Source organism: Chiloscyllium plagiosum, chromosome 14 (assembly GCF_004010195.1).
Source record: "Chiloscyllium plagiosum isolate BGI_BamShark_2017 chromosome 14, ASM401019v2, whole genome shotgun sequence".
NCBI classification, from domain to species: Eukaryota; Metazoa; Chordata; class Chondrichthyes; order Orectolobiformes; family Hemiscylliidae; genus Chiloscyllium; species Chiloscyllium plagiosum.
Genome location: NC_057723.1, coordinates 24,812,445 through 24,837,533, shown reverse-complemented (window position 1 = coordinate 24,837,533; position 25,089 = coordinate 24,812,445). Strand labels below are relative to the sequence as shown.

At 40.0% G+C, this 25,089-nt stretch overlaps 1 protein-coding gene across 7 annotated transcripts in view; it reads right to left on the bottom strand.

Moving 5' to 3' along the window:
- Positions 1 to 25,089, bottom strand: part of atp10b (ATPase phospholipid transporting 10B) — a 268,819-nt gene that overhangs the window by 44,709 nt on the left and 199,021 nt on the right. For all 7 annotated transcript variants that reach the window (XM_043703360.1, XM_043703365.1, XM_043703361.1 and 4 more), the window contains 3 exons: positions 24,286 to 24,533; positions 11,340 to 11,525; positions 5,166 to 5,760 (listed from right to left, as the gene is read on the bottom strand). In XM_043703360.1, the coding sequence (XP_043559295.1) occupies positions 5,166 to 5,760; positions 11,340 to 11,525; positions 24,286 to 24,533 (1,029 nt within the window). The remainder of the gene's footprint in view (positions 1 to 5,165; positions 5,761 to 11,339; positions 11,526 to 24,285; positions 24,534 to 25,089) is intronic.

Sequence of the window (25,089 nt, the reverse complement as noted above, 5' to 3'; positions counted from 1 at the left end):
AGTCAAATCCATCGAACTCAGCACCGCCTTCCTAACCTGCAATCTTCTTCCCGACCTCTCCGCCCCCACTCCCGTCTGACCTATCACCCTCACCTTGACCTCTTTCCATCTATCACATTTCCGACGCCCCTCCCCCAAGTCCCTCCTCCCTACCGTTTATCTTAGCCTGCTGGACAAACTTTCCTCATTCCTGAAGAAGGGCTTATGCCCGAAACGTCGATTCTCCTGTTCCCTGGATGCTGCCTGACCTGCTGCGCTCTTCCAGCAACACATTTTCAGCTCTGATCTCCAGCATCTGCAAACCTCACTTTCTCCTTAAATCTTTAATACTTCTATACCTCAAGAGGTAAGTGGCTGTCAACTTTTATAGTGCAATGTCTTAATTCTAGTCCACACCTGTATGATGGAATTCAATTTGCTGCAACATTTCTCGATTTTATCATATTTTGCCAAGTATATATACAGTCATACAGCATGGAAACAGACCCTTCAGTCCAACTCATTTGCATCAACCAGACATCCCAATCTGACCGAGTCGCATATGTCAGAATTGGCCCATATCCCTCCAAACCGTTCCTATTCATGTACCCACCCAGATACCTTTTTAAAGGTTATAATTATACCGTTCTCCACTACTTCCTCTAGCAGCTTGTTTCATACTTGCACCATCCTCTGTGTGTAAAAGTTAGCCCTCAGGTCCTTTTGAAATCTTTCCCCTCTCACCTTAAACCAATGCCCTATAAGTTTGAGCCTTCCCCATCCTAGGAAAAAAGACCTTGGCTATTCACCCTATCCATGCCCCTCATGATTTTATAAATCTCTACATGGTCACCCCTCAGCCATGAATTCCACCCCATTCAGTTTTTCCCTGTAACTCTAATGCTCCAGGCCTGCAACATCCTTGTAAATCTTTTCTCTATCTCAAGTTTAACAACATCCTTATAGGAGGACTGAGAGCTCCCCAAAGGCAGAATGAAGGTAATCTCAAGTTAACTTGATTGCAACTCTAGAGAGTGACCCAAACAGCTTTACTGGCACAATTGTAAGAATGGATTTTCAATCCTACTCTTTCAATCTAAATAAATGAATGGATATGTAATAGAAATACAACAGATCACATCCTAACCTTCTGGCATATTTTATGCTGATTGGTTTAATCCAAGTACTACAGTTCCATATCCCTAGATCAGCTCCATCTGAAGTTCTCCATACATTCTCATTTATCCTCAACACTTTGCCATATGCTCAATCCTTAAGCTGGAAGAATAGGTGAAAAGAAATCTGACATCTTCATAAAATTCCACAAGATTGTAGGACACTGTTGTCATAGTTTTTAGGATCATTGAGTTAAAAAAACAGGGTTGTCATTATTTTTTAAACTCTTATGGTCGTGGGTGTGGCTAGCTGGTCAGAATTTATTGTACACCCCTGCCTGCCCTTGAGAAGGTGGTAGTGAGCTGCCTTGTGGAATCTCCGCATTGTATGGTGCTCTAAGTTGACTCACAATGCATCTCAGGAAACATTTCTGGGGCTGACCATTGTGAAATCATTAGTGAACAACACCACTTCATAATTTATGATGGAGGGAAGTTCATTGTTGAAGCAGATGAAGATGTTTGGGCCTAGGAAACCACCTTGACGAACTCCTGCAGAGTTGTTCTGGAACTGAGATGACTGACTTCCAACAACCATCTTCCGAAGTGCCAGGTATGACTTAAGTAGCAGAAAGTTTGCCCCTGATACCCATTGATTCCAGTCTTGTCATGGTGCCTTGATGCCACACTCAGTCAAATGCAGCTTTGATATCAAGCACTGTCACTCTCACCTCACCTCTGGAATTCAGCTCTTTTGTCCATACTCATGCCAAGGCTAGAATAAGGTCAAGAGCTGAGTAGCCCTGGTGGAACTCAACTGAGTGTCACTGAGCAGGTTATTGCTGAGCAGGTGCTGCTTTATGGCATTGTTGATGAGCCCTTCCATCACTTTGCTGATGATTGATAGTAAATTGATGGGGCAGCAACTGGCCGTGTTGGAGTTGTTATGTTTTTTGTGTACAGGACATATCTGGGCAATTTTCCACATTGTCAGATAGAAATCAGTGTTATAACTGTACTGGAAGAGCTTGGCTTGGAGTGTGGCAAGTTCTGGACATATGTATTCAATATTATTGCTATAATACTATCAGAGCACATTGCCTTTGCAGTTTCCAGTGTCTCCGACTGTTTCTTGATATTACATGGAATGAATTGAATTGGTTGAAGAATGGCTCTGTGATGTTGGGGACCACAGTAACTTGGCTACATGGATTCAGAATTGGCTTGCACATTGAACGCAGAGGCTAGTGGTCTTTTAGACTGGAGGTCCGTGACTAGTGGTGTTCTTCAGGGATCTGTACTGGGATCTGTGCTGTTTGAGATATGTAGAAATGACATGAATGAAAATGTAGATGGATGGGTTAGTAGGTTTACAGAGGACACAAAGATTGGTGTAGTTGTGGATACTTTAGAAGGTTGTCAATGGGTGCAGCAGGATATAGATCAGTTGTATATATGGGCAGAGAAATGGCAGATGAAGTTTAATCCTGCTAAGTGTGAGATGCTGCACTTTGGGAGGTCAAATGTTAATGGCAGGACCTGGAACAGCATTGATTGGCAGAGGGATCTTGAGGTTCATGTTCATAGTGCCCTGAAAGTGGCCACACAAGTAGATAGGGTGGTAAAGGCGGCATATGGAATACTTGTACTCAATTCCCTGGCCAATAAAGACAAGAGTGAGGATGTCTTGCTGCACTTTTGGTTAGGCTACACTTAAAGTATTGTGTTCAATTCTGGTTGCTATGTTACAGGAAGGATATGGGGGCTTTGCAGAGGGTGCAGAAGAGGTTTACCAGGTTGCTGCCTAGATTAGAGGGTATAATTTATAAGGAGAGGCTAGAAAAACTCGGGTTATTTTCTCTTGAATGGCGGAGGCTGAGGGGAGACTTGATAGAAGTCTATCAAGTTGTAAGATGCAAAAATCGGGTTGACAGTCAGAATCCTTTTCCCAAAGTTGAAATGTCTAAAACTAGGGAGCATGCATTTAAGGTGAGAGGGGAAATTTCAAAGGATTTGTGAGGGGCAAGGTTTTACACAAGAGGGTAATAGGAATCTGGAACATGGGGCCGGGGTGATGATGGAGGCAGATATGATTGGGGCATTTAAGAGACCTTTAGATAAGCACATGAATATGTAAGGAATACAGGGTTATGGACCAAGAACAGGCAGAAGGGATTAATTTAATTTAGTGTCATGTTCGGCACAACATCATGGGCCGAAGGGCCCATTCCAGTTCTCTGTTATATGTTCTACCATTAGAGATGGCCAAAATCTCTGTAGCTATTATGAGGAATGGGACTTGCACTGACAAGTATCATTTAAAGGATTCTATCAATTCCTTTCAAGTGCACTGCAATGTTTATCCAGGATAAGATTGTCTAGGGCCAAACAGAGAAGGACTGTTCAGCGAATTTTAAACCAATTAAAAAGATGGATGGGACAGGTCTGTGACAGAAGTGAAATTAAAATAGCCCTTTTTAAAAATGGCAGCACAGTGCTAAAGGTAAAATAAATACTTCAAGTTTAGGAAAAAAAAATGAAATAACCAAATAATTGATCAAAATACACCAGAAATGATTGAAAGAAAAAACAAATCATGAGTTAAAACAAATGTTAAGAACAGTTAACATGGTCTAATGCCAAATTAAAATTTCCATTCGCTAATTCATGTAACATAAGAAGTGAAACAATTGAATTTGAATTGTAAATTCAGACAAAATGTCATCACTGAGAGTTGACTACAATCTGGTCTGATTCAAGCTGTAAAGTCTTTAAAAAGAACAGTGCAATTGGAAAAGGTGGAGGAATAGCAATGTACAACAGTATTGTGACAGTGTTAGATTGGTATGATACCAGTGTGTGCAGACAGTTGAAACACCACAAGTGGAATTGATTAATTTTGATAAAAAGGCTGCAAGCCTTTTGTTGAAGTACTTTATAGACCACTACATAACAGTGATAAACTATGACATATACGAATGCATAGGACAGAGATGTTTGTTGCAGAAGCAAAATGGCTGCAAAGGGAACCTGTAACTTGCACAGACAGGCTAAAGTAAAACAGCAGAACATTTTGAATGTAATTGAGAGTTTTCTGGAATTGGGCTGTAATGTGTTTTCAGCCACTTGCTACAGTTATCTGCAGCTTTGGAATGGGATATCACACTGGGATATAAAGTAAATAGAGAGCTAATGTGACTTGTTAACCTCTGTGTGGAATCTCAAACCTGCACGAACAGGACATGCAAATAAAGAGTTTAAACCAATGAGATCAAAAAAATGATTATTAAGCAGTGCGGAATGAACCAGGATGTATCAGTTAGAATAGTTAATTCAATGCCAGTCAGGTACAAGAAACAAAACAAAAAAGGAGTTGTGGCAGAAAGATAACATTTTTTTAAACCTTAATTATTTTATTTATAATGTATTTCCATGGGAGTGGGAATGTGACCAGCATTGTTGCTGTTTGGAAGAGTTGGATAAGTGAAATAATTTTTGGAGTTGTAAGATTATTTTTGAAAATGCAAATTCTTTCTGCTGACCTCCAGCTCGTGGTTCCTCCTGCTCCCTGACCCTTTGGCTCACGACCTCTCCTGTGGCCTGAGCCTCCCAGTCACTGCTAATCCTGGTCTCAGACTTCCTGGTTTGCTATGCATCCTCCTTCCTGACTCTTGCTTTCACTGAACCTCCACCAATTTACCTTTCTCTCCCAAGCACTCGCTGTGAGCAAGAGCTCAAGGAGATGACTAGCAAAAGGCAGGAAGAGCAGTTTCAAGTTATAGCAGTTAAGTGCAATAATTGAAAGGTGGTGAGAGGGAGGACCAAGGTGCAGAAGAGGTTATGAGCCAATGGATCAGCAGTGATTACAGCGGTCTGACAGAGGGAGAGGTGGCCCAAAATGGGGTCAATCTGATCACACAAACTGATGTTAAGCTCCAAATGAAACAACTTTGAAACAAAATTCCCAATCCTAGATGTAAATATGTTCACGTTCAACTGGTTGATGTTGCAATTAAAAGGAGGCAATTAAAAAGAGGGAAATAAGAGAGAAGGGAAAGATGTTTCTGTTACCTTTGGCTGATACTGCTAATAAATCCATGATAGCAGAATCTGCTCCCTTTGTGTACATGATAATCTCTTCAGTGAGGGGATGTTTGACTATTACAGACATCCTTTTCCTTGTTGAATCAAATGCTAATGTATGTAATACTTCAAAAGTGAGAAGATCCCCTTGAGGTAACTTCACAGTCACTTGGTTGGGAGTTCGAGACCATAATGTGAAATTGTAAGCTCGAGCAGCGTGCACAAGGGCTGCTTCATCTGGGCTTTCAGCTTCATAGCAGAATTCTAAATTGCTTTGATTTTTATCAGCTTCTTCAAGAATACTGTGATCTTCTCTGTCAACACTGATAGCCATTTCATGTACATTATTGATGAGATCAGACCTAGAAACAGCATCATCTGTTACAGTCTCCGCACTATATGAAGAAGTTGGACTAACTTCAGAGGACAGCGATGTTTTATTGCAGAAATGTCCTGGTTCATCAGAGTCTGATTGATTTGGTGTGGAAATGGAACTTGTTCGTGTCAGCTTAAGCTTCTGAAATAGCTGCTGTAGCTTCTCCTGGGAATTTGTGGAAGTTTTTGACAAGGGTGAAGATAATACCTAGAAGTTTAAAACAAATGATCAGAACGTTGCCTTTGACAGCATGATCTACTTTGAACAGATAAGTCTTGTCTCTATCTGGTTAATTGTGTAACCTGTGGCAATTTATCTTTGATATTTTCTCCTCTGACTATGGGTTTATACCATTGCAAAATGTATACATGGGTGACCTACTTCCTTGTCTCTGCCACTGGAAAAAAATCTGTCTGCATATATGAAAACTGATTCAGTAGTGTAGGAAAGAGGGAGGGGTATGATACCATTTTTGGATCTATTAGGACCAGTGGAGTGCAATTATGCACAGGAGATTAGAAAAGTGGAGTTTTCCAGATGATACACTACTTTAACTCTGCATGTACCATCACAGAGAGGTTTCCTGCACAGACATCAACCTGATTACCAGGGTTAACAGTTTGTCAGGTACTTGGGGGCTTCAAGAAAGGTCTTCTGAATGTACCTAAGAGATGGAAGAAGGTGCTTACAACCCTGGATCCTGAAAGGTTTTGCTTTCCTGTAGTTGTCAGGTTTCTAAAGATGTATGAAACATAATCATCAAGAGTTAAATAAGAAATGGTGAATCACAATGAGGAACAACATTTCTCCCCATCTTGCTCCTGTTAAAAGCAGAAGTGGTGGTTTGGGTTGTGAATAGATTTTTAACATGTTGACTACTATTAGCAGCGTACAAATAATCCCATGATTTAAGACGCACAAAAGAAGAAATTGCTGGAAAAACTCAGCATGTCTGGCAGCATCTTTGGAGGGAAAACAGAGTCAATACTTCAGGTTCACTCACCCACCTTCAGAATGGATTACAGGGAGGAAAAGTTAGTACATATGCTGAAGATTAGGGGGAAGGGAAAGAGAAATGATAAGTAGAGATGAAGGTCAGAGAGAGAGAAAACAGTTGGGTAGACAAAGGAATGGATAATGGTGGCGAAGCCTGTGAGAAAGAAAAGCTACCAATGGGGACGTATGTACAGGACATTGGTTTGGAATATTGCATGCAATTCTGGTCTGCTTCCTATCAGAAGGATGTTACGAAACTTGAAAGGGTTCAGAAAAGATTTCCAAGGATGTCGCCAGCATTGGAGAATTTGAGCTACAGGGAGAGGCGGAATAGACTAGGGCTATTTTCCCTAGAGCGTTGAAGGCCAAGGGGTGACTTTATCGGGGTTTATAAAATCATGAGGGACATGGATAGGATAAATAGATAAAGTATTTTCCCTGGGGTGGGGGAGTCCAGAACGAGAGGGCATAGATTTAGGATGAGAGGGGAAAGATATAAAAGCAACAGAAGGGGCAACGTTTTCATGCAAAGGGTGGTGCGTGTATGGAATGAGGTACCAGAGGAAGTGATGGAGGCTGGTAAAATTGCAATATTTAAAAGGTATCTGGATGGGTATATGAATAGGAAGGGTTTAGAGGGATATGAGCCAAGTACTGGCAAATGGGACTAGATTAGGTTGGGATATCTAGTCGGCGTGGTATGTGGCGATTGGGGTAAGGACAAAAGAGAAGGTACTCAAGCTCTAAAATTATTGAACTCGATACTGATGCTTGAAGGTTGCAGGGTCCCCAAACAGTGAGATGTGGAGGAGAGTGGCGATGGATGGAAATGGTTCAGAAACAAGCAGATGATGGGGGTTGGGCAAGCAAAGGGGATTGCACATCCACTGTGAAGAGGAGGCGGCTGGACCCTAGGACTGTAAATTCTGAAACTTGCATTAAAAGTCAGAAGAATCACTTATGTAAATGGGAAGGGATTGGACAAGGCAAGAAAAACCTTGAGTCATGGTAGGATGCGATGTGTTCTGCGGAGTAGGAGCAATTGACCTGCCTGGGCAGCCCTGGTTATTGATTTTGGGAAGGAGGGAGAAATGGGCGATATGGGACTAGGGAAAATGAGCTTGAAAACAGTGAAGGGGGACATCACAAGATTAGTCACCGCTGTCGACGCAATAGCCTGGTATTTGATGGTGACATCATAATCCAGGAGGAAACTGAAGGAGGTGCCTGAGAGGTGGTGCTCAGCCTCTGCAATGTAGAGGTCATTATGCCAAACAACAATATACACCCCCCCCCCCCTCTCATCAGCCATATTGACGAGGACTTACAATTTACAAAAGGCTGGATGAGATAAATAAATCGCAACTTAAAAAAGTTGATTTCTCCAAAGAATTTTCAATAAAGTTAGGATTTACCCAGCTCTCACATCAATTATAAAATGATTGACATGTCTTTTTGCTTACCTTAGACATTTGATAAATTATGGTGGAAATATAGAGATGAAAGCATGTAACATTAAAGAAGTGGAAGTTGTCATGATTGTTGATGAATCAGAATTGGAATTTAGAAGAAGTTCAGGGTTGAACAGAATAGAAATGTGGTACATCTCTTGAGTTAAACCTGGACAGGAAGCCAGGGATTAAAAAAGCTGGAAATTCTCAGCAGGTCAGTAATGTCTGTGGAGAAGGAGACAAAATTAATATTTTGGGTCTGTAATCTTTCATCAGAACAGTAAACGGTTAAGTTGTAATAGACTTTGTAAAAGGGAAGATATAGAAAGATTAGAAGAAAAAAGGGAAGACCATGATAGGCTGGATAGCAGAAGAGCTGAAAATGTGTTGCTAGAAAAGCGCAGCAGATCAGGCAGCATCCAAGGAGCAGGAGAATCGACGTTTCGGGCATGAGCCCTTTTTCAGGAATGAGGAAAGTGTGCCAAGCAGGCTAAGATAAAAGGTAGGGAGGAGGGACTTGGGGGAGGGGCGTTGGAAATGAGATAGGTGGAAGGAGGTTAAGGTGAGGGCGATAGGCCGGAGTGGGGGTGGGGGCGGAGAGGTCAGGAAGAAGATTGCAGGTTAGGAAGGTGGTGCTGAGTTTGAGGGTTGGGACTGAGACAAGGTGGGGGGAGGGGAAATGAGGAAACTGGAGAAATCTGAGTTCATCCCTTGTGGTTGGAGGGTTCCTAGGTGGAAGATGAGACGCTCTTCCTCCAGTCATCATGTTGCTATGGTCTGGCGATGGAGGAGTCCAAGGACCTGCATGTCCTTGTTGGAGTGGGAGGGGGAGTTGAAGTGTTGAGCCACGGAGTGGTTGGGTTGGTTGGTCCGGGTGTCCCAGAGGTGTTCCCTGAAACGTTCTGCAAGTAGGCGGCCTGTCTCCCCAATATAGAGGAGGCCACATCGGGTGCAGCGGTGTTTGTGTCATTTGCATACTTATAAACTGGATCCTGTGCCTACAGATGATTACACTAAACGTTAGGAGGGGATGATTAACTATTACCACCTAGGTACAAGCAGCAAAACTGCAAAAGGATGTGGCAATCAAGTTGGTGGGGACAAAAATGCAACACCACGAGGTGAATAATATTTTTGTGCAATATTTCATTGACTGCAGGCTTTCTGAATTTCCAAATGTTGAATGAATTCACATCTTTGTCAAATTTATTACTGAAGGGAAAATGGTCCTAGTGCTGAAAAGAGCTTGCAGATCACACAGGAAGCAGAAAAAGTCTGATCTACCTTCCTGATTAGGAGATAGCAGATATCATTTAACCAGATAGGAACTCAGACTTGATTTATATAACTGCCTCATGGGGTGAAGACAGATGGAGTCAACTCCTCCAGATTCAGCATCACTGCCTCTGTTAACTTCTACATAATCTATCAAATAGCTCTCTAATGCTAAAAGCAATTTCCTGAAGAACAGCTTTTTATGAAGGATGATCAAATTGAGAAGCAAACTTCCTTCAACAGTAAGAGGCGACAAAGGGATCAGTGTTGGGGCCACTGTTGCTTGTGACATTCATAAATGATCTGGAAGAGGGCACTGTTGGTGTGATCAGCAAGTTTGCACATGACACGAAGATTGGTGGAGTAGCAGAAAGCATAAGGGACTGTCAAAGAATACAGAAGAATATAGTCAGACTGGAGAGTTGGGCGGAGAAGTGGCAGATGAAGTTCAATCCAGGCAAAATGTGAGGTGATGCATTTTGGGAAGTCTAATTCTAGAGCGAATTATACAATAAATGGAAGAGCCTTGGGAAAAGTTGACGAGCAGAGAGATCTGGGAGCTCAGGTCCATTGTACCCTAAAGGTTGCTTCATAGGTGGATAGAGTGGTCAAGAAGGCATATAGTATGCTTGCCTTCATCGGACGGGGTATTGAGTATAACAGCTGGCAGGTCATGTTAAAAGTGTACACGACGTTGGTCCGGCAGCATATAGAATACTGTGTATAGTTCTGGTCACCACATTACTAAAAGGATGTGGATGCTTTTGAGAGGGTGCAGAGAGGGTTTATGAGGATGTTGCCGGGTTGGAAGGTGCTCGTATAAAGAAAGGTTGAGTAGGTTAGGTTTGTTTTCATTAGAAAATAGGAGATTGAGGGGGGGTCCTTATTGAGGTCTACAAAATCATGAAGGGTATAGACAGGGTAGATAGAGATAAGCTTTTTTCCCCAGGGTGAAGGATTCAATATCAAGAGGTCACACTTTCAAGGTGAGAGGTGGAAAGTTTAAGGGGGATACACGCGGCAAGTACTTTACACAGAGGGTGGTGGGTGTCTGGAAGGTGTTGCCAGCAGAGCTGGTAGGGGCAGGCACGATGGATTCATTTAAGATGCGTCTGAACAGATGCATGAGTAGGTGGGGAGCAGAGGGATACAGATGCTTAGGAATTGGGCGACAGTAGATTTGGATCGGCTCAGGCTTGGAGGGCCGAAGGGCCTGTGCCTGAGCTGTAAATTTTCTTTGTTCTTTGTTTTTTCCCTTTGTATGTAAATTCTAAATGTGAAGCTGTATACTAAAGTTAACATAAAATTCCAAATCTAAATTGTCGTCAACCAGGTTACAGAAGCCAGCACTATAAAAAACTTTTAATAGTGCTCTGAAAGATCAGCTTGGGGATTTAAAATGTATCTAATTTGATGCAGATCTTTAAGGATGACTACATTTTTTGGGGAAAAGTATCAAGGAGGAAACCTTGATCTCAATTGACAAGATTACACTTGACACTTGCAGCTAAGAAAGAGAGATAAAAAGATAAGTCCTGAGATTCAGAGACAATGCATGGAAATTAAAGTTTCTGACCAGTGCAAACCAATAGAAAATGATCAATTATTTAGACCTAGCCACTACAAAGCACACCAGAAACTGGAAACAAAGAGAATTCAGATGTCAACTGCAAGAGGACAGCTTGAACTACCTTGTTAAAATCTGAACCAAGTTTTCTCATGTCTTGAAATGTACTTCAGTCTACCTTCTTAAAAAGTGGTTAATTTTACTCACAGAGTAACAATGCACAATGTAATCAAGTGGCTGAAAATGAAGTGCTACTTTACCATTTGGTTTGAATTGCAGACATTAGAATTTAGTATATTGCTTATTCTGGAGGCACAATGTGTTCAGAACATGTTATATTGGGCCATTTACTGTTAAATCCAATCTTCAATTTTCAACAGAATATTCAGGTTATTTGCAGTGTCCATAGAAACCAAACACCTTTTTATCTTTTTCCTCCTGCTAAATGCATCTATAGAATAAACTGTAGCAAATTAACCAAAATAGAATCGACTTACTCGTTGCCTTGGTTGTGTTGCTGTGGAAACCATAACCGTGTTACACAATGTCAAAGCCAGAAAGAAATCTATGATACATGCACTTTCCAACCCAGTGCTGTCTTTTAGTCGAGTCCATGTGTCCATATGAACAACAGCATCTTGAATTCTGTTCAGCAAGGATTCATCAGGGATGATTTCTTTCTCCTAAGGCACAAACACAAAATAAAAGCACACAAATAGTACATTCTTTGAATTATGAATTGGGTCATTAGGACTTGAGGGTAGATCCTGCATTCATTTCCTGAGGATAACTATCACTTACTTCACTCAGATATTTGGGTTAATTCTGTAAATGCATTTCATGAACTTCTAATCAGTCACATTTGCAATTGCTTGGTCAGTGAAAATGAGTAAATTACTTGTATCCAAAGTTAAGCTCATATCTATAAATTTCATAGATGCACTGCTCTCTGTCATGAAGTTTTATTGTACTGTAGTTCTATACTCATGCTTTTTTTACATGTGACAGTGTTAATGTTGGCATGATTCCAATACCCCAGTAGTTAGCTGAACACCTAACAATCACTGCAATCATTATGATATATACATTACCAGTAACTGCTGCTGCGTCCACTCATGGCACAGTGTTGTATAAAACTGTTTTAATATTCAACAACCCTTATAAAGTTAAGTCTTTAGGGTTGGGAAAGAGTTTGCTAGAGAGAATGTGGAATAGACATTGCTAATTGTGATTTAATGAAGATTCTCATATCATGACAGCAGAAACTGATAAGCAAAGTAATACATAGTTACCAACTGTTTTGTTTCATTTTGCCTCTTTGAAACCAGTATTTTGATTTCACTGCTTGGTATCTCAGTTTTAGCAATCAAGTTTCATTCAGAATGATTTTTTGAAGACATATTGCCCATGTGCCTTACCAAATGGGCAGGTAGCCCAAGTAGGGGAATAAACACTTGCCTCCAGCCCAGACAAATGGCTTTCAGGACTTTCCCCATGAATTTTATGAGTGGCAGACAATTAAGCAGCTTCTGCTGGCCTGTTCTCCTATTTAAGGATGAAAATCTGTCACAAGAGCCGCTGTTCCAACCTGAAAGCTGGCAGCCCAGCAGTACCACCAGGAAAATAGAATTGTCTGGTGTGGTGGAATTGAAGCTCTGCAACTTTCAGCTGGTAGAGAAAAAGAGAATCAGTGCTGGAATGCAAATTCTTATCTGGGGTAATACTGCTGTTGATGAGGCTGTTTTTCCTTGACTGAGACCCCCTTTACTTTGTAAAGCCAATTGGGTATGCCATTGGGCTGCCATTTGAGATGTGGAGAATTTTCTTCACTTAGAGCAATGTTGCCTCTAAACAGTATGTCTGCCCACATACGAAGCTGCTCCAAAATTCTGCACATGATGATCAACATGAGCATGCCAATCATCCCATTGACTTCAGTTCTGGAAGTTGCTAAACCACACAGGACTCTGAGGCCCATTCTGCCAGAAAGAAAATTAGAAGGATTGCTGTAGAAAGGGTGTTAAGTCTTTAGAAATCTCTAACACGGAAAGCTCTAAATGCTTGCTCGATTATAATTTTCAAGTTAGACATTGATAGACTTTTAGATACTCTTGGATTCATAGTATATGGAAGGAATAGCTCAGGTTTGATCTTATTGAATGGCAGAGCAACTTTGATGGATTATTAATGTTCCCATTGGTATGCACTCTGGAATATTATTCTGTTATTAACTTGAATAAAAGATCTCAGAGGTCAAAACAGAGCTGCTGAAACTAGAACATATTGACTGTAAAAATACTTTGAACTTTGCAGCTGGAGGCAATGTCTTTGAAACAATTTTATGATGAGAATTTTGGAATTATCTAAGAGTTAAAGAGGAAACAGATGTCAATTTTCAGAGGCTATAACCACACATTCAGACAAGCATTTAAATAATTCTTTGTTTCAGTTTCTTTGCTTCTTGAGAAAAAAAAATGGACCGAGTGGATAAGGTCTGGTATAGGAATCTTACACTGCTGCCATCAATTAGAGAGAGATGACTGCTGGTGGATTAACCTAAGTGTCACCATACCTGAGACAAGATGAGAATTTGTAAAGGAAAGTCCTGCATGGCACCCTCAGCCAGTACAGGAACTGAACCCACACTGTTGCTGTTACTCTATCACAAAGTAACTCTCAAACCAACTGTGCTAATCAACCCATACTGAACAGAGCACAAAATCGGAATGATGCTTTAATACCTTACTGGTCAAATATGCAACAGAAAAAAACTCCAATAAATTTCCTTTCTTAAAACCATATTAATGTTCTTGAAAGATGTTTGGGATTGGGGGTCAGTTTAGCTAAGTTGACTGGATGGTTGGTTTGCAAGTTGTGTGTGATTCCAACACTGTGGGTTCAATTCCCACACTGTGGTGGCCTGGTAAGACTTTAGAACTTGACTTGATATTTGGGATTTCCAAATATTCTTTAATAGATTCTAAAACTTGTCTGACTAATGATGTCAGAATCGAGGATTTATGAAAAAGACATTCACTCAGGGGAAGCAGGCATCACTGGTGGGAACTTGCCCATCCCTAAATGCCCATGAGAAGGTAAGGCAGAGCCTTCTTTGCCCTTATTGACCTGCTGCAATCCATGAAAGATTCTGAAAGATTAAAACCAATGCATCAACTCTCTTTCCAGTTCCCTCTGAAAATCGTAAAATAAGATCATCAGGTCCTGGAAAGTTTTTGTGCATATTGTTCTATCCATTTTTCCAATATTTTGTCTTTACGAATATTAATTGCTCTAAGTTTGGAGAATGTTGATTTCTGTCTCTGGCTGTTTAAAACAGTCAATTGTCACTGATCCTTTCGATACAAAACCAGTCTGCACTGACACTGACCACTAATAATGCTACAGAAACTGATATTGAAGTTTGATTTTTTGGGGAAGGCCAAAATCAAAGACTTTCCTTTCCAAGCCTTAGTTTCTCACAGTGAATGTATTTGGGGGGTGGTTTCCCATCTGTCTCCAATCTGATTCCCTCATTTCACAGTCGAGTTAGTTTTGTCTTCTGTGTTTGGCCTTCCTTTTCCCTTCAAATTGTCTCTGGGTATTTACCTCTCCTTTAACTCTTCTTGGTCTGTGACAGATACCAAACCTAAGCTTTCCTAAATTTATGGGTTTGTCTGTTAACACATAGCTATCAGCCAGAATTGCTACCTGTCAGAAATCCACTACTGTCTGTTCCTCAATAGAAATCCGCATTGAAAATGGTATGGAATTTTTGAACACCTCAAGGAAAATTACCTTTATACAAGATTGTGTTGGCTTCAGTTGTAAGTGTACATAGCCACTTAGCAAAAGGTAATTGCTTAAGCCACACATATGTCTGATCAGGTTTTTTCTTGAGGTTTTTTTTTTTGCCTTTTCAGCTCTGGCACTAAATGATACATACTTAAAATGTAATTTTGTTACCTCATAGTTTGTGACATTTTCCTCAGGTAAGGAGTAAACATCATGAACTTTCCCTGTCAGCTTGCTCTGCAATAGAAATGCCCAACTGGACTGAACATTTTAACTACTGTGGCAACCTTTCAAAAGAGATAAGCTATCAAGATAGCTGTTAGATGTTTGATTCCAAAGGAACAGTGACCACTGACTGCTTTCAACAGTCAGAGAGGGAAATCAGCATTCTCTAAACTTCGAGCATTTATTATTAGTCATGACTGGAGAAATGAACAGGATAAAGCATGAACAATTCCATTGATCATTTTCATTTTAGGGTATTAAAAGAGGTGACACGAGAAACAGAGTGTGGATGCATTGGTTTTAATCTTCAAAATCTTCTAGATTCTAGAATGTTCCGAGTGGATTGGAAAATTAGCCTAATGTCAGTGGTCAGAAAAATTTTATAATGCTATTGGATAATTTCGTGATGTTATTGAAGAATAATTTTCTTCTTTTTGAAAAAAAAACCTGCTCCAAGACAGTTTTAAAAACATAATACAGAGACACAGTTGACTAAGAGACACCAGCAAATGGACTCATTAACATTTTGCACAAAGGTCTGAATCATATGAATACTGCAATTCCCTTCCTTGCTGCTAAAAGGTTGAGGGTGGAGGAGGAGGGGAGTTACTCACAAACTTGACAGCTACTCAGCTGTGGGAACAGGGTTAATTGCTTTTAGAAGAGAGTTTAGCCTCTAGCGTCTGTGGATTGTTCAGTATTGCCAGCTCACACATAGGAAAGAGCAACCACACTGAAAAGCCCAGGGTAAATCTGTGTTGAGGGTCTGAGGGAAGTGGGGGGAGGGTGCGGGAGTTGGGGGGGTGCAAGTGGAGGGCTGGCTTCAAGAGACTGAGAGAGGGTGTGATTGACTTTGAGAACCGAATACCTCCAATGGGCCTGAGAACTACAAAGAAGGTCCCCTTCCCACCTCTATCCCACCTAATACTAGTCTTTCCAGCTGAGGCCATCAGGTTTCCCACATGGAATCCATCATTCCCCCAAAAACATGAATAAAATAATCAATGTCAGTGGGAAGAGGCCCTTAGGAGATCCTTAATTTGAGTTTCAATCAGCCCAAGGAATGGTAGGCCACCACCTCAGGCAGCACGGTGGCATGGGTGGCATGGTGGCACAGTGGTTAGCACTGCTGCCTCACAGTGCCAGAGACCTGGGTTCAATTCCCGCCTCAGGCAGTTGTGGAGTTTGCACATTTTCCGGTTTACTCCGGGAGCACCGGTTTCCTCCCACAGTCCAAACATGCTAAATTGCCCGTAGTGTTAGGTGAAGGGGTAAATGTAGGGGAATGGGCCTGGTTGGATTGCTCTTCGGAGGGTCGGTGTGGACTTGTTGGGCCGAAGGGCCTGTTTCCACACTGTAAGTAATCTAATCTCCCTAGTCCTCAGTGAAATTCCAGATGGTTCAGAATTGGGTGCGTGGGCTGCGACAGACGATTGGATGGACTTTATACATCCCCACGATGTTAAAATCTGCTATCAGAGGAGTGTGAAATCCTGTCCTGTGTTTAGTGAAATGCAGGAATTTAGTTGACTGCAATACTTCACTTTCCATTCTTTACATTCACTAGAAACTCTGACAATAAAAAATAATAGTATTCTCTTGGATTATGTAGGAATGGCTGTTTTCCAAGTTTAAGGGAGATGTGTGAATGAGTGGTAATCAAATTTGATGGGGAAATCAAATATCAAAACTGAAGCTGTCATAAATTTTGACTGCCAAAACAGTAAAATTTCCTCATGCAGAATAGTAGGTAGTACTAGAATAATAATTCTCCCAGCTACTGCAAATGTAATTATATCAATTACAGATACCTGCTGCTGCACCCTTGGTAGTTATTACAATTCTGTAGTGGGTTTATCAGGCAGTTTCAGTCAGAAGTATTTAGAACTGTAAATTGATTTTAACTCCACTGTAATTGAAATCTATGGATACGTGATCTGAATTATATGTTTTCATTAAAATAAAATTTCGTATATCACAATGAAAGATAGAAGTCTGACTTCTCTTTTTTCAGCAAATATGGAGCAAAGAGAGCGCGAGAAAGACAGACAAAAAAAAAGCGAAAGTGGATTCAATCAATTTCCTCAATTAGGGAACACAATAATTCTCTGCAAATTGCCAAGTTGCAATTTTTTACGGAATTTCATCCTTACTGCCTTAGGTATACTGTCAAACAGTTGGAATGGGCATATTAGAAATATGCAAGCTTATCTATCAATCACAGAATATATTGCTGTAGATTAGTGGGCTATTTGACTAACTGGCATGCACTGAGTTGGGTTATTGAATACATACATCAGAATTCACAAATCACTCCAGAATTTTGTGGTCAAAGATGTCATGATATCATAAATCACCTTGTTTGGCGACATAGCATATACTGATTGTGCTGTTCCTTGGTTATTATCTGCTTAGCAACAATCAGTATTAGATTAGATTTCCTACAGTGTGGAAACAGGCCCTTCGGCCTAACTACTCCACACCGATCCTCGGAAGAGTAATCCACCCAGACCCATTTCCCTCTGACTAATGCACCTAACACCTGGCCTGCACATCTTTTGGATTGTGGGAGGAAACCGAGCACCTGGAGGAAACCCACACAGACACGGAGAGAATGTGCAAACTCCACACAGACAGTCACTCGAGGCTGGAATCGAACCTGGGACCCTGGTGCTGAGAGGCTGCAGTGCTAACCACTGAGCCACCATGCCACCCCTTACAAAGTGGAACAACGCATTTTCGAAGCAGCTGATAGGCCCTGCTGGGATTATTTCAGGAATTACACTGTAATCATTAAACTTTTAGTGCGATGTCATTGTTAACAGCAACATGTAACAAAAACTTTAAAAAATGATTATGTTCTAATTTAATTCAAAATAAACGGAAGCAGTCCGGAGTATGTTAATGTTCTACTACATTGGCCCAGAACAACCAATCTGACCTAATTTACCTGCAGGTATTACCATGTGATCTATTTGCCATGGAGAGAGGGGCACTCAGCAAAATGTATTGAAAGTAAGGTGCAACTTTGAACTCCTGGAGACAGATGTGGAGGCACTTGTTGTTGCTTTGTAGAGACTCACAGAAATTTAGGATCAACAAAGAAATTTGGGAAAGAACTTTTATAACAAGAGCTGCTATGAACACAAAACTCTTTCTGAGTTAATAACCTCAAAGTGCAGTGAAGCTGAATCCCTATTCAAAGAGCTTTTGATGAGTAAAGGACAAAAGAGTTTTTGTTTGATGCATAGATACTGGAAGTCCATGAATGAAGTGTACTTGTTGAAAAGTACACTTGAAGATTCATCCATGTGAAAATGGGGAAAAAAATATCCTAAGAGGAACTTAGGGACTTTAAACACAAAACTGCATTTCTACTGAGAATGCAGCATAATGTCTAAATGCAGCATGGGTTTTTCAGATGTATCAAGCAGCTAATAAGGCATAACTTTGCTCTAGTTTAATTTATTACTTGAGTATACACATTTTCTAACTTTAACAATGATAGGGCATCATTAATCTAATACACCCACCACCTTCACATTTTTGGTATTGATTCATGGGGTAGATGTATCATTGGCAAGATTAGCATCTTTACGAGCCCTAATCTTTATCAAGTTAAAACTGAACAAATTGCTAGATCACTTCAGATGGCAGGTAAGAGTCAACCATGTTGCTGATAGTCTGTGGTCACATATGGGCTAAACCAGGTAAAGCCACCAAATTTCATTTTCTAAAGGACATAAGTGAACCTAATGAGTTTTAAGAACAATCAATTTGTTTCATCAGCATGACACATGTAAGCTTTTTAAAAATCTCAATTTGATATTGTATTTGATTTATTGAGCTTAAACTCCCTGGCTACTGTGGTAGGATTTAAACTTAAGTCTCCAGTACATTAGCCGAGATTACCCATCACATTTTTAAAACTCTTTTTAGACATTTACCACATTCAAGCCCAGTGCATTTTGTGTGTCAATTCATAATCCACACTTGAAAGAGTTCACTGAGTAAAACTTATCAGGAAAAAGAGACCTATTTACATTGAGCAAAGACAATGTTAAACCAGCCTTTCTGATTGGAACAGATTGAAGTTCTATTTTATACCTAATTAGATTTTAATGTAATGAATCAGAGGGTCAGGTTCAAAATGCGTCTACGATCAGAATTCTAGCCAGTTCAATTAAAGTTTGTGTTCAGCTACTGACTTCTGTAATGGGAGCTATTGGGAAAGGACTATATTCATCACCATTTTTCCATGGAATTCGGAGGGGAAGCAGAATGATAATAAAGTCATCCTACATTCTCTTTCACATCTCTTGGAGAAATACATTAACATTGAAATAGATCATTATCCATCACACACAGTGTTTGAAGCAAAGGGAGAGATGTGAAAGCATTAGAAGCTCAATCCATTTAAGTCACAAAATTGAATGAAGATTAATGGAAAAGTAAAGTGTATAACTGCAGAATAATTGCTCCTACTTTGGGTCTTAACTGGAAATTCTAACCATCAGTTAGACAAAAAACATAGACAAGAAATTATAATCAGTTTCAATCATAAAATTATGATAATTGAGGTCACTACTTCCACATTTTTATGCAATTATGACAGTGCAATGTGAGAAAGTTTCATTTTTATCTGTCACAAACGTGAATTTCTAATCTGCTAAAACTACTTTGAGGAAAGGCAGTGTGAAAAGTTAGCCATATTGGTAAAACTTTTCAGAGCAATGGAAACTTTACCTTCTGAACATATCTTCTGTACTTTTCCAATTTGTTGTGCAGACAGTCAGGAGGAACTGAATATAATATTAATTCAGTAACGTGAAATAAAACGGTGTTTAAACAACTGATGACAAGATCTGAAAAATAGTCTTTTTAGTGGGAAGGAAGGATGACTAATGAATTATATAGGGCACAAAATATTTTGACCAGTTAAATAGAAGGAAGAGAAAGATTGTCCAGAGCTATTTTCTGTCTTCTGTAATCAGTACCAGACTTAAAATTTATTAGTTACGTAAATTTAAAGGGAATGGATAATTTAGTTATTCGACTTGCCACGTTTCATTGCTATTTCATTCCTCAATTTCTCCTCTGAGAAGAGATTAGTTTGACTGGGCTTGTATTCGCTAGAGTTTAGAAGAATGAGAAGGAAGCTGATCGAAATGTACAAAGTTCGAATAGGCCTGGACAGATTAGGTGCAGTTGGGCAATCTAGAACCAAAGAACCCAGTCTCAGGATATGGGTTAAACTATTTAAGAAGGAGATGAGGAAAAATGTCTTCATTTAATGGATGGTGAACCTGTGGAATTCTCTACCACAGAAGGCTGTGAACGCCAAATCATTGAATATATTCAGGATCGATACGTTTTTAGATATTAAAGGCAAAAAGGGGAATGGGAAGAATGTGGAGATAATGGATCAGCCATTATCATATTGCACAGCAGAGCAGGCTCAAAGGGCCAAATAGCATACTTCTGTTCATAGCTTCTATACTTCTATTACCCTGCTTTCAACTGAATATGCAGCAGCTTTAGCCTCCAGGCTTAATGAATAAATGAAGCTTTCTAAAAAGGCAAAGGATAGATCAAAAGAGAACTTTAACCTCAAGTATTACCTGTAAAATAAACCCCTGTACATGTCTCACAGATGTATAAATAGAAGGTTTCTTTAGGATGGCTACATCTGCAATCAGGTTGTTATCTTTGCTGCAAGTCTGAGGCTTATCAACTGTCAGCAGCTAGCTCTCCATTACATTAAATCCTTTAACTGCATGCCCCACCTTTGCATTCAATCTACAACAATGGATGCTGAAAGTTAAATTTCAAACAGAATCCCAAATCTTGATCACAGAATTTTGAAAATGTAGGGAGTGCGGCAGTTCCAATAGGAAGAGCAATTCATTGATTATTAAACTTGAAGAAACAAAATTTGCTTGAAAGTGTGTGTTTTACAGATAAATACTGCTGCATCTGCCCAACAGGACAATTTCTATCTACCTGCCTTACTATTTCTTCCTCGATAATAAACTCTAGCATCTTCCCCACTAGAGGTTAAACTAACCGGTCTATAGTTCCCCACCTTCTGTCTATCTCCCTTTTTTAAACAGTGGCATCATATTTGCTGATTTCCAATCTGCTGAAACTGCCCCAGAGTTTAGTGAATTTTGAACAATGAAGGACTTAAAAGATGCAGTGAGAGCGTGGGTAAGTGGAGCTGTATCCATGAAAAGATCAGCCAGGATCTCATTAAATGGCAGAGTAGGCTCAAAAGGGCCAGATGGCCTACTCCTGCTCCTAGTTCCTATATTCTATGTTCTTATGTAAGTTTGGTTTGTATGTCTGCCAATACAAAAATATCTGGCACTTTTATTGTTCAGAGCGTTGAGTATAGGAGTTGGGAAGTCAAGTTGTGGCTGTACCGGACATTGGTTAGGCCACTTTTGGAATATTACATGCAATTCTGGTCTCCCTCCTATTGGAAAGTTGTTGTGAAACTTGAAAGGGTTCAGAAAAGATTTACAAAGATGTTGCTGTGGTTGGAGTGTCTGAATTATAAGGAGAGGCTGTATAGACTGGGGCTGTTTTCCCTGGAGCGTCAGAGGCTGAGGGGTGACCTTACAGAGGTTTTTTAAACCATGAGGGGCATGGGTAGGATAAATAGATAATGTCTTTTTCCTGGGGTGGGGGAATCCAGAATGAGAGGGCATAAGTTTAGGGTGAGTGGGTAAAGATTTAAAAGGGACATAAGGGACAACCTTTTCACACAGAGGGTGGTACGCTCATGGAATGAGCTGCCAGAGGAAGTGTTTGGTATAATTACAATATCTGAAAGGTATCTGGATAAGTATCTGAAAGGGAAGGGTTTAGAGGGATATGGGCCAAGTGCTAGCAAATGGGACTAGATGAGGATATTTGTTTGGCATGGACGAGTTGGACCGAAGGGTTTGATTCTGTGCTGTGCATCTATCGGACTCTATGACTCTAACTCAAAAACCCTTAAGAAAGCAAAGTGGACTCCACAAATCTTATTGGTTCATATTTTCTTCCAGAAGAGCCTTTAAAATAGTTGTGTCATTTGTTAGATTTGCCCTTACACATTTCAGTTTTCATTTTTTTAAAATAGCACGATCCTGAAAGTGTGACTTGATATGAGTGCAACATGGAAAACAGGGCATCCTAAAATTTGAGTAAACAGGATGAAACCAAATGTGTATTTCCCTAACCAATCAGATTAATAGATCATGAAATAAACAATAGAAGGATTGACAAGGATTTGTGAATAATGGACATTGAAGCTGAAGTCAAATCAAGGGGAAGGAGGGGATGTTTGTGAGGGACATCATGCCGAGTAGCACACTGAGTCATCAAGCCGTCCTGTAGCATGTGCTAGCTGGCTGGGTAGCAAATATATTGAATGTTCATTGAGCAGTACACTCACAGTCCAGGGGTTTCAAACAAACATCATCTACTTAGGAGGCTCATAGTCAAGAGATCTGTCCTAGTACAGTCCAGCAGGTGTTCAACAGTCAGTCATGTAGGGCCTGCAAAATCAGTCAGGGGAATCACGTATTGTCTGTTGGTGAGCTGCATACACGGCAGTCAGTGGTCTAACCAGATATATCCAGGGGCTGCTCATCAATGTCACTCAGAAGTTGAGCCACTGTCCATTTGATCATTCAGGGGCATTCATGACTATCGGACTTACATGAGCTGAAGTGAAATATGGATGTCCAATCCCCCATCAGCTGCATTTAGCAAATCTTACAAATCAATAGGTTAACAACAGACTTTCTTTGTATGTAATTTCATTTCTTAATCAAACAATGTCCATATCCTGAGTATAAACACTAACAATCTACCATGAACAGTAGGCACTCTTATGTGAGTCAGAAGGTAGTAGATCTGCATTCCCTCCCACTTAAATAAACATAAATGATCCCATGGAATTATTTTGTAGAAGGATAGAACAGTCTTTCCTTATGGTGCACTTAAATCAAAATATTATAGATACAGATTTTCTGATTAGTATCACATTTTTGTGAGATTTTCTGTGCACATATTATTTGCCATGTTTCCTACAACAGATTATATTTTACAGCCACTTTATTCATTCTAAAGTGCTTAGGGCATTTGGTGGTCATGAAAGGTGCCTCAAAAATTCAAGTTTTTTTCTTTCTCTTTAAAGGGGACATAATAGAAAAGTAAAACAAAATATAAAGGGGCAACATTTTCACACAGAGGATGGTACGTGTATGGAATGAGCTGCCAGAGGAAGTGGAGATTGGTACAATTGCAACATTTAAGAAGCACTTGGATGGGTTAATGAATAGCAAGGGTTTGGAGGGATATGGGCCAGTGGGACTGGATTGGGTTGGGATATCTGGTCAGCATGGATGGGTTGGACTGAAGGGTCTGTTTCTATGCTGTACATCTCTATGACTATGACTCTATAAAGATATAGAATAATGTTATTTTTAAAAGATTCTAATTACAATATCTAAGAGAACAAACTTCATTATTATAACTTAATTTTCAGAATCATAAAGATTAATTGAGTAATTAACACATTGCATTAACACTTAATTTTGATAAGAATGTAATTAGTTTTACACATGGTAAAGAGTTAGGCTCTTGAATGTACTTTCTGGATTTATGGTGGAGGCAGATTCAGTTAAGACATTCAAGAGGACATGGGATAATTCTTTTAAAAAGGCAGGGAAAAGATAGGATATTGGCACTGAGTTCAGAAGCTTAAAGAGGCAGTAGCAGCATGATGAGTTGAATAGCCTGCTTCTGCACTGTAACAGTTCTGTGAATGTGTGAATCTAAACCATGGCCACATATTCCGGATCTCTTGTAGGCCAACCTGCCACAAGTGCATGGCAATTTATGTATTTGTAAATTTGCCTGTAACTTCAAAATCAATTTGAGTCCTCTCCTGTCTAGAAAACCTTATTACTTGCAAAGGGCATGATCTCATCGGCATGGTTACCTTCTAATATTTCAAGTACGACTCTTCATTCTTGATGAAGAGCTTATGCAGCTCTCCTGCTTCTCAGATGCTGCCTGACCAGCTGTGCTTTTCCAGTGCCACACTTCTTGACTCTCATAAGTGTCTACTAATTGAACAATGGGGTGTCTCACAAAAAGACAATTCTGTTTGTTTTTTAATGTTATTTTAAAATGATATAATTTTTAAGTTTCAGCAGGAATTACTGGACTGCAATCAGATCACCCCTCAATTCCATAAGCACTGAGGCCACTTATAGCACCTGTACTGCTGCCTGGAATGGGAATAGCTCACTCAGCACAGATTCTCACTGAACAAATTCATAGTAACTCTAATCAAAAGTACTGATTCTTATAAGACTTAGATCATAAAAATGCCGAGGATGGAAGAACAATACAACAGGTACTTACTATTGGGCTGTTGAATGCCACCTTCTGGGTTGAGAAACTATCACAATTCATCCCAGATTGCTGGCCATTTTTGAAGACAGTGAACTTCTGTTGCGAATGTATGCCTTGCGAATGTTGCATTGACATTACCCTCTTTTGCTTAGGATGGGGCATGGTACTCTGAATGTTGGTTACATAGTCTGTGCTCTGCAAAAGTGGCCCTTCTTCATCAAAAGAGACCAGTCCCCTCTGTGTAGATAATCGCCTTGCTAAATGAAAAGACAGGATGAAAATAATTTTGAAGTATTACAGTTAAACTGTGGACAGTTCAGTTTAATTAAACACTAAAGACTTGGAATGAGTGGAGTAATAAATTAGTACATTGAGACGTGTCTAATTCAGGGGACTGGGATGAATGTATTCTCCCTTTCCTCTTTCCTTAAGTGAACCAAATTTGGATCAGTTTAATGTGGTTAACAAGGTATTGGCTGAACTGTACAAATTTGTCACAATATGAGTCACATTAGCACCAAATTGGAACTGCCCCTTTAACATATGTTGACTGAAGCATGAACTAAAATATGCAATACCAGTAAAGCAATGGGGACACCAACTTATCACAGATTTGGAAGGAGGGAGAAATGCCAGCACATTTGTCTCCAAATTATTCTAAATGATGCATACCACTATTAAAAACCTATATACATTATGGCATCATCACTAAAATTGGCTTAACATATCTAAATATATCAGCGAATCATGAGCAGTCTACTTATCGTGAACCCATTTAAATTTCCTGAGGAACAGAGACTAAATTTAAAAAGA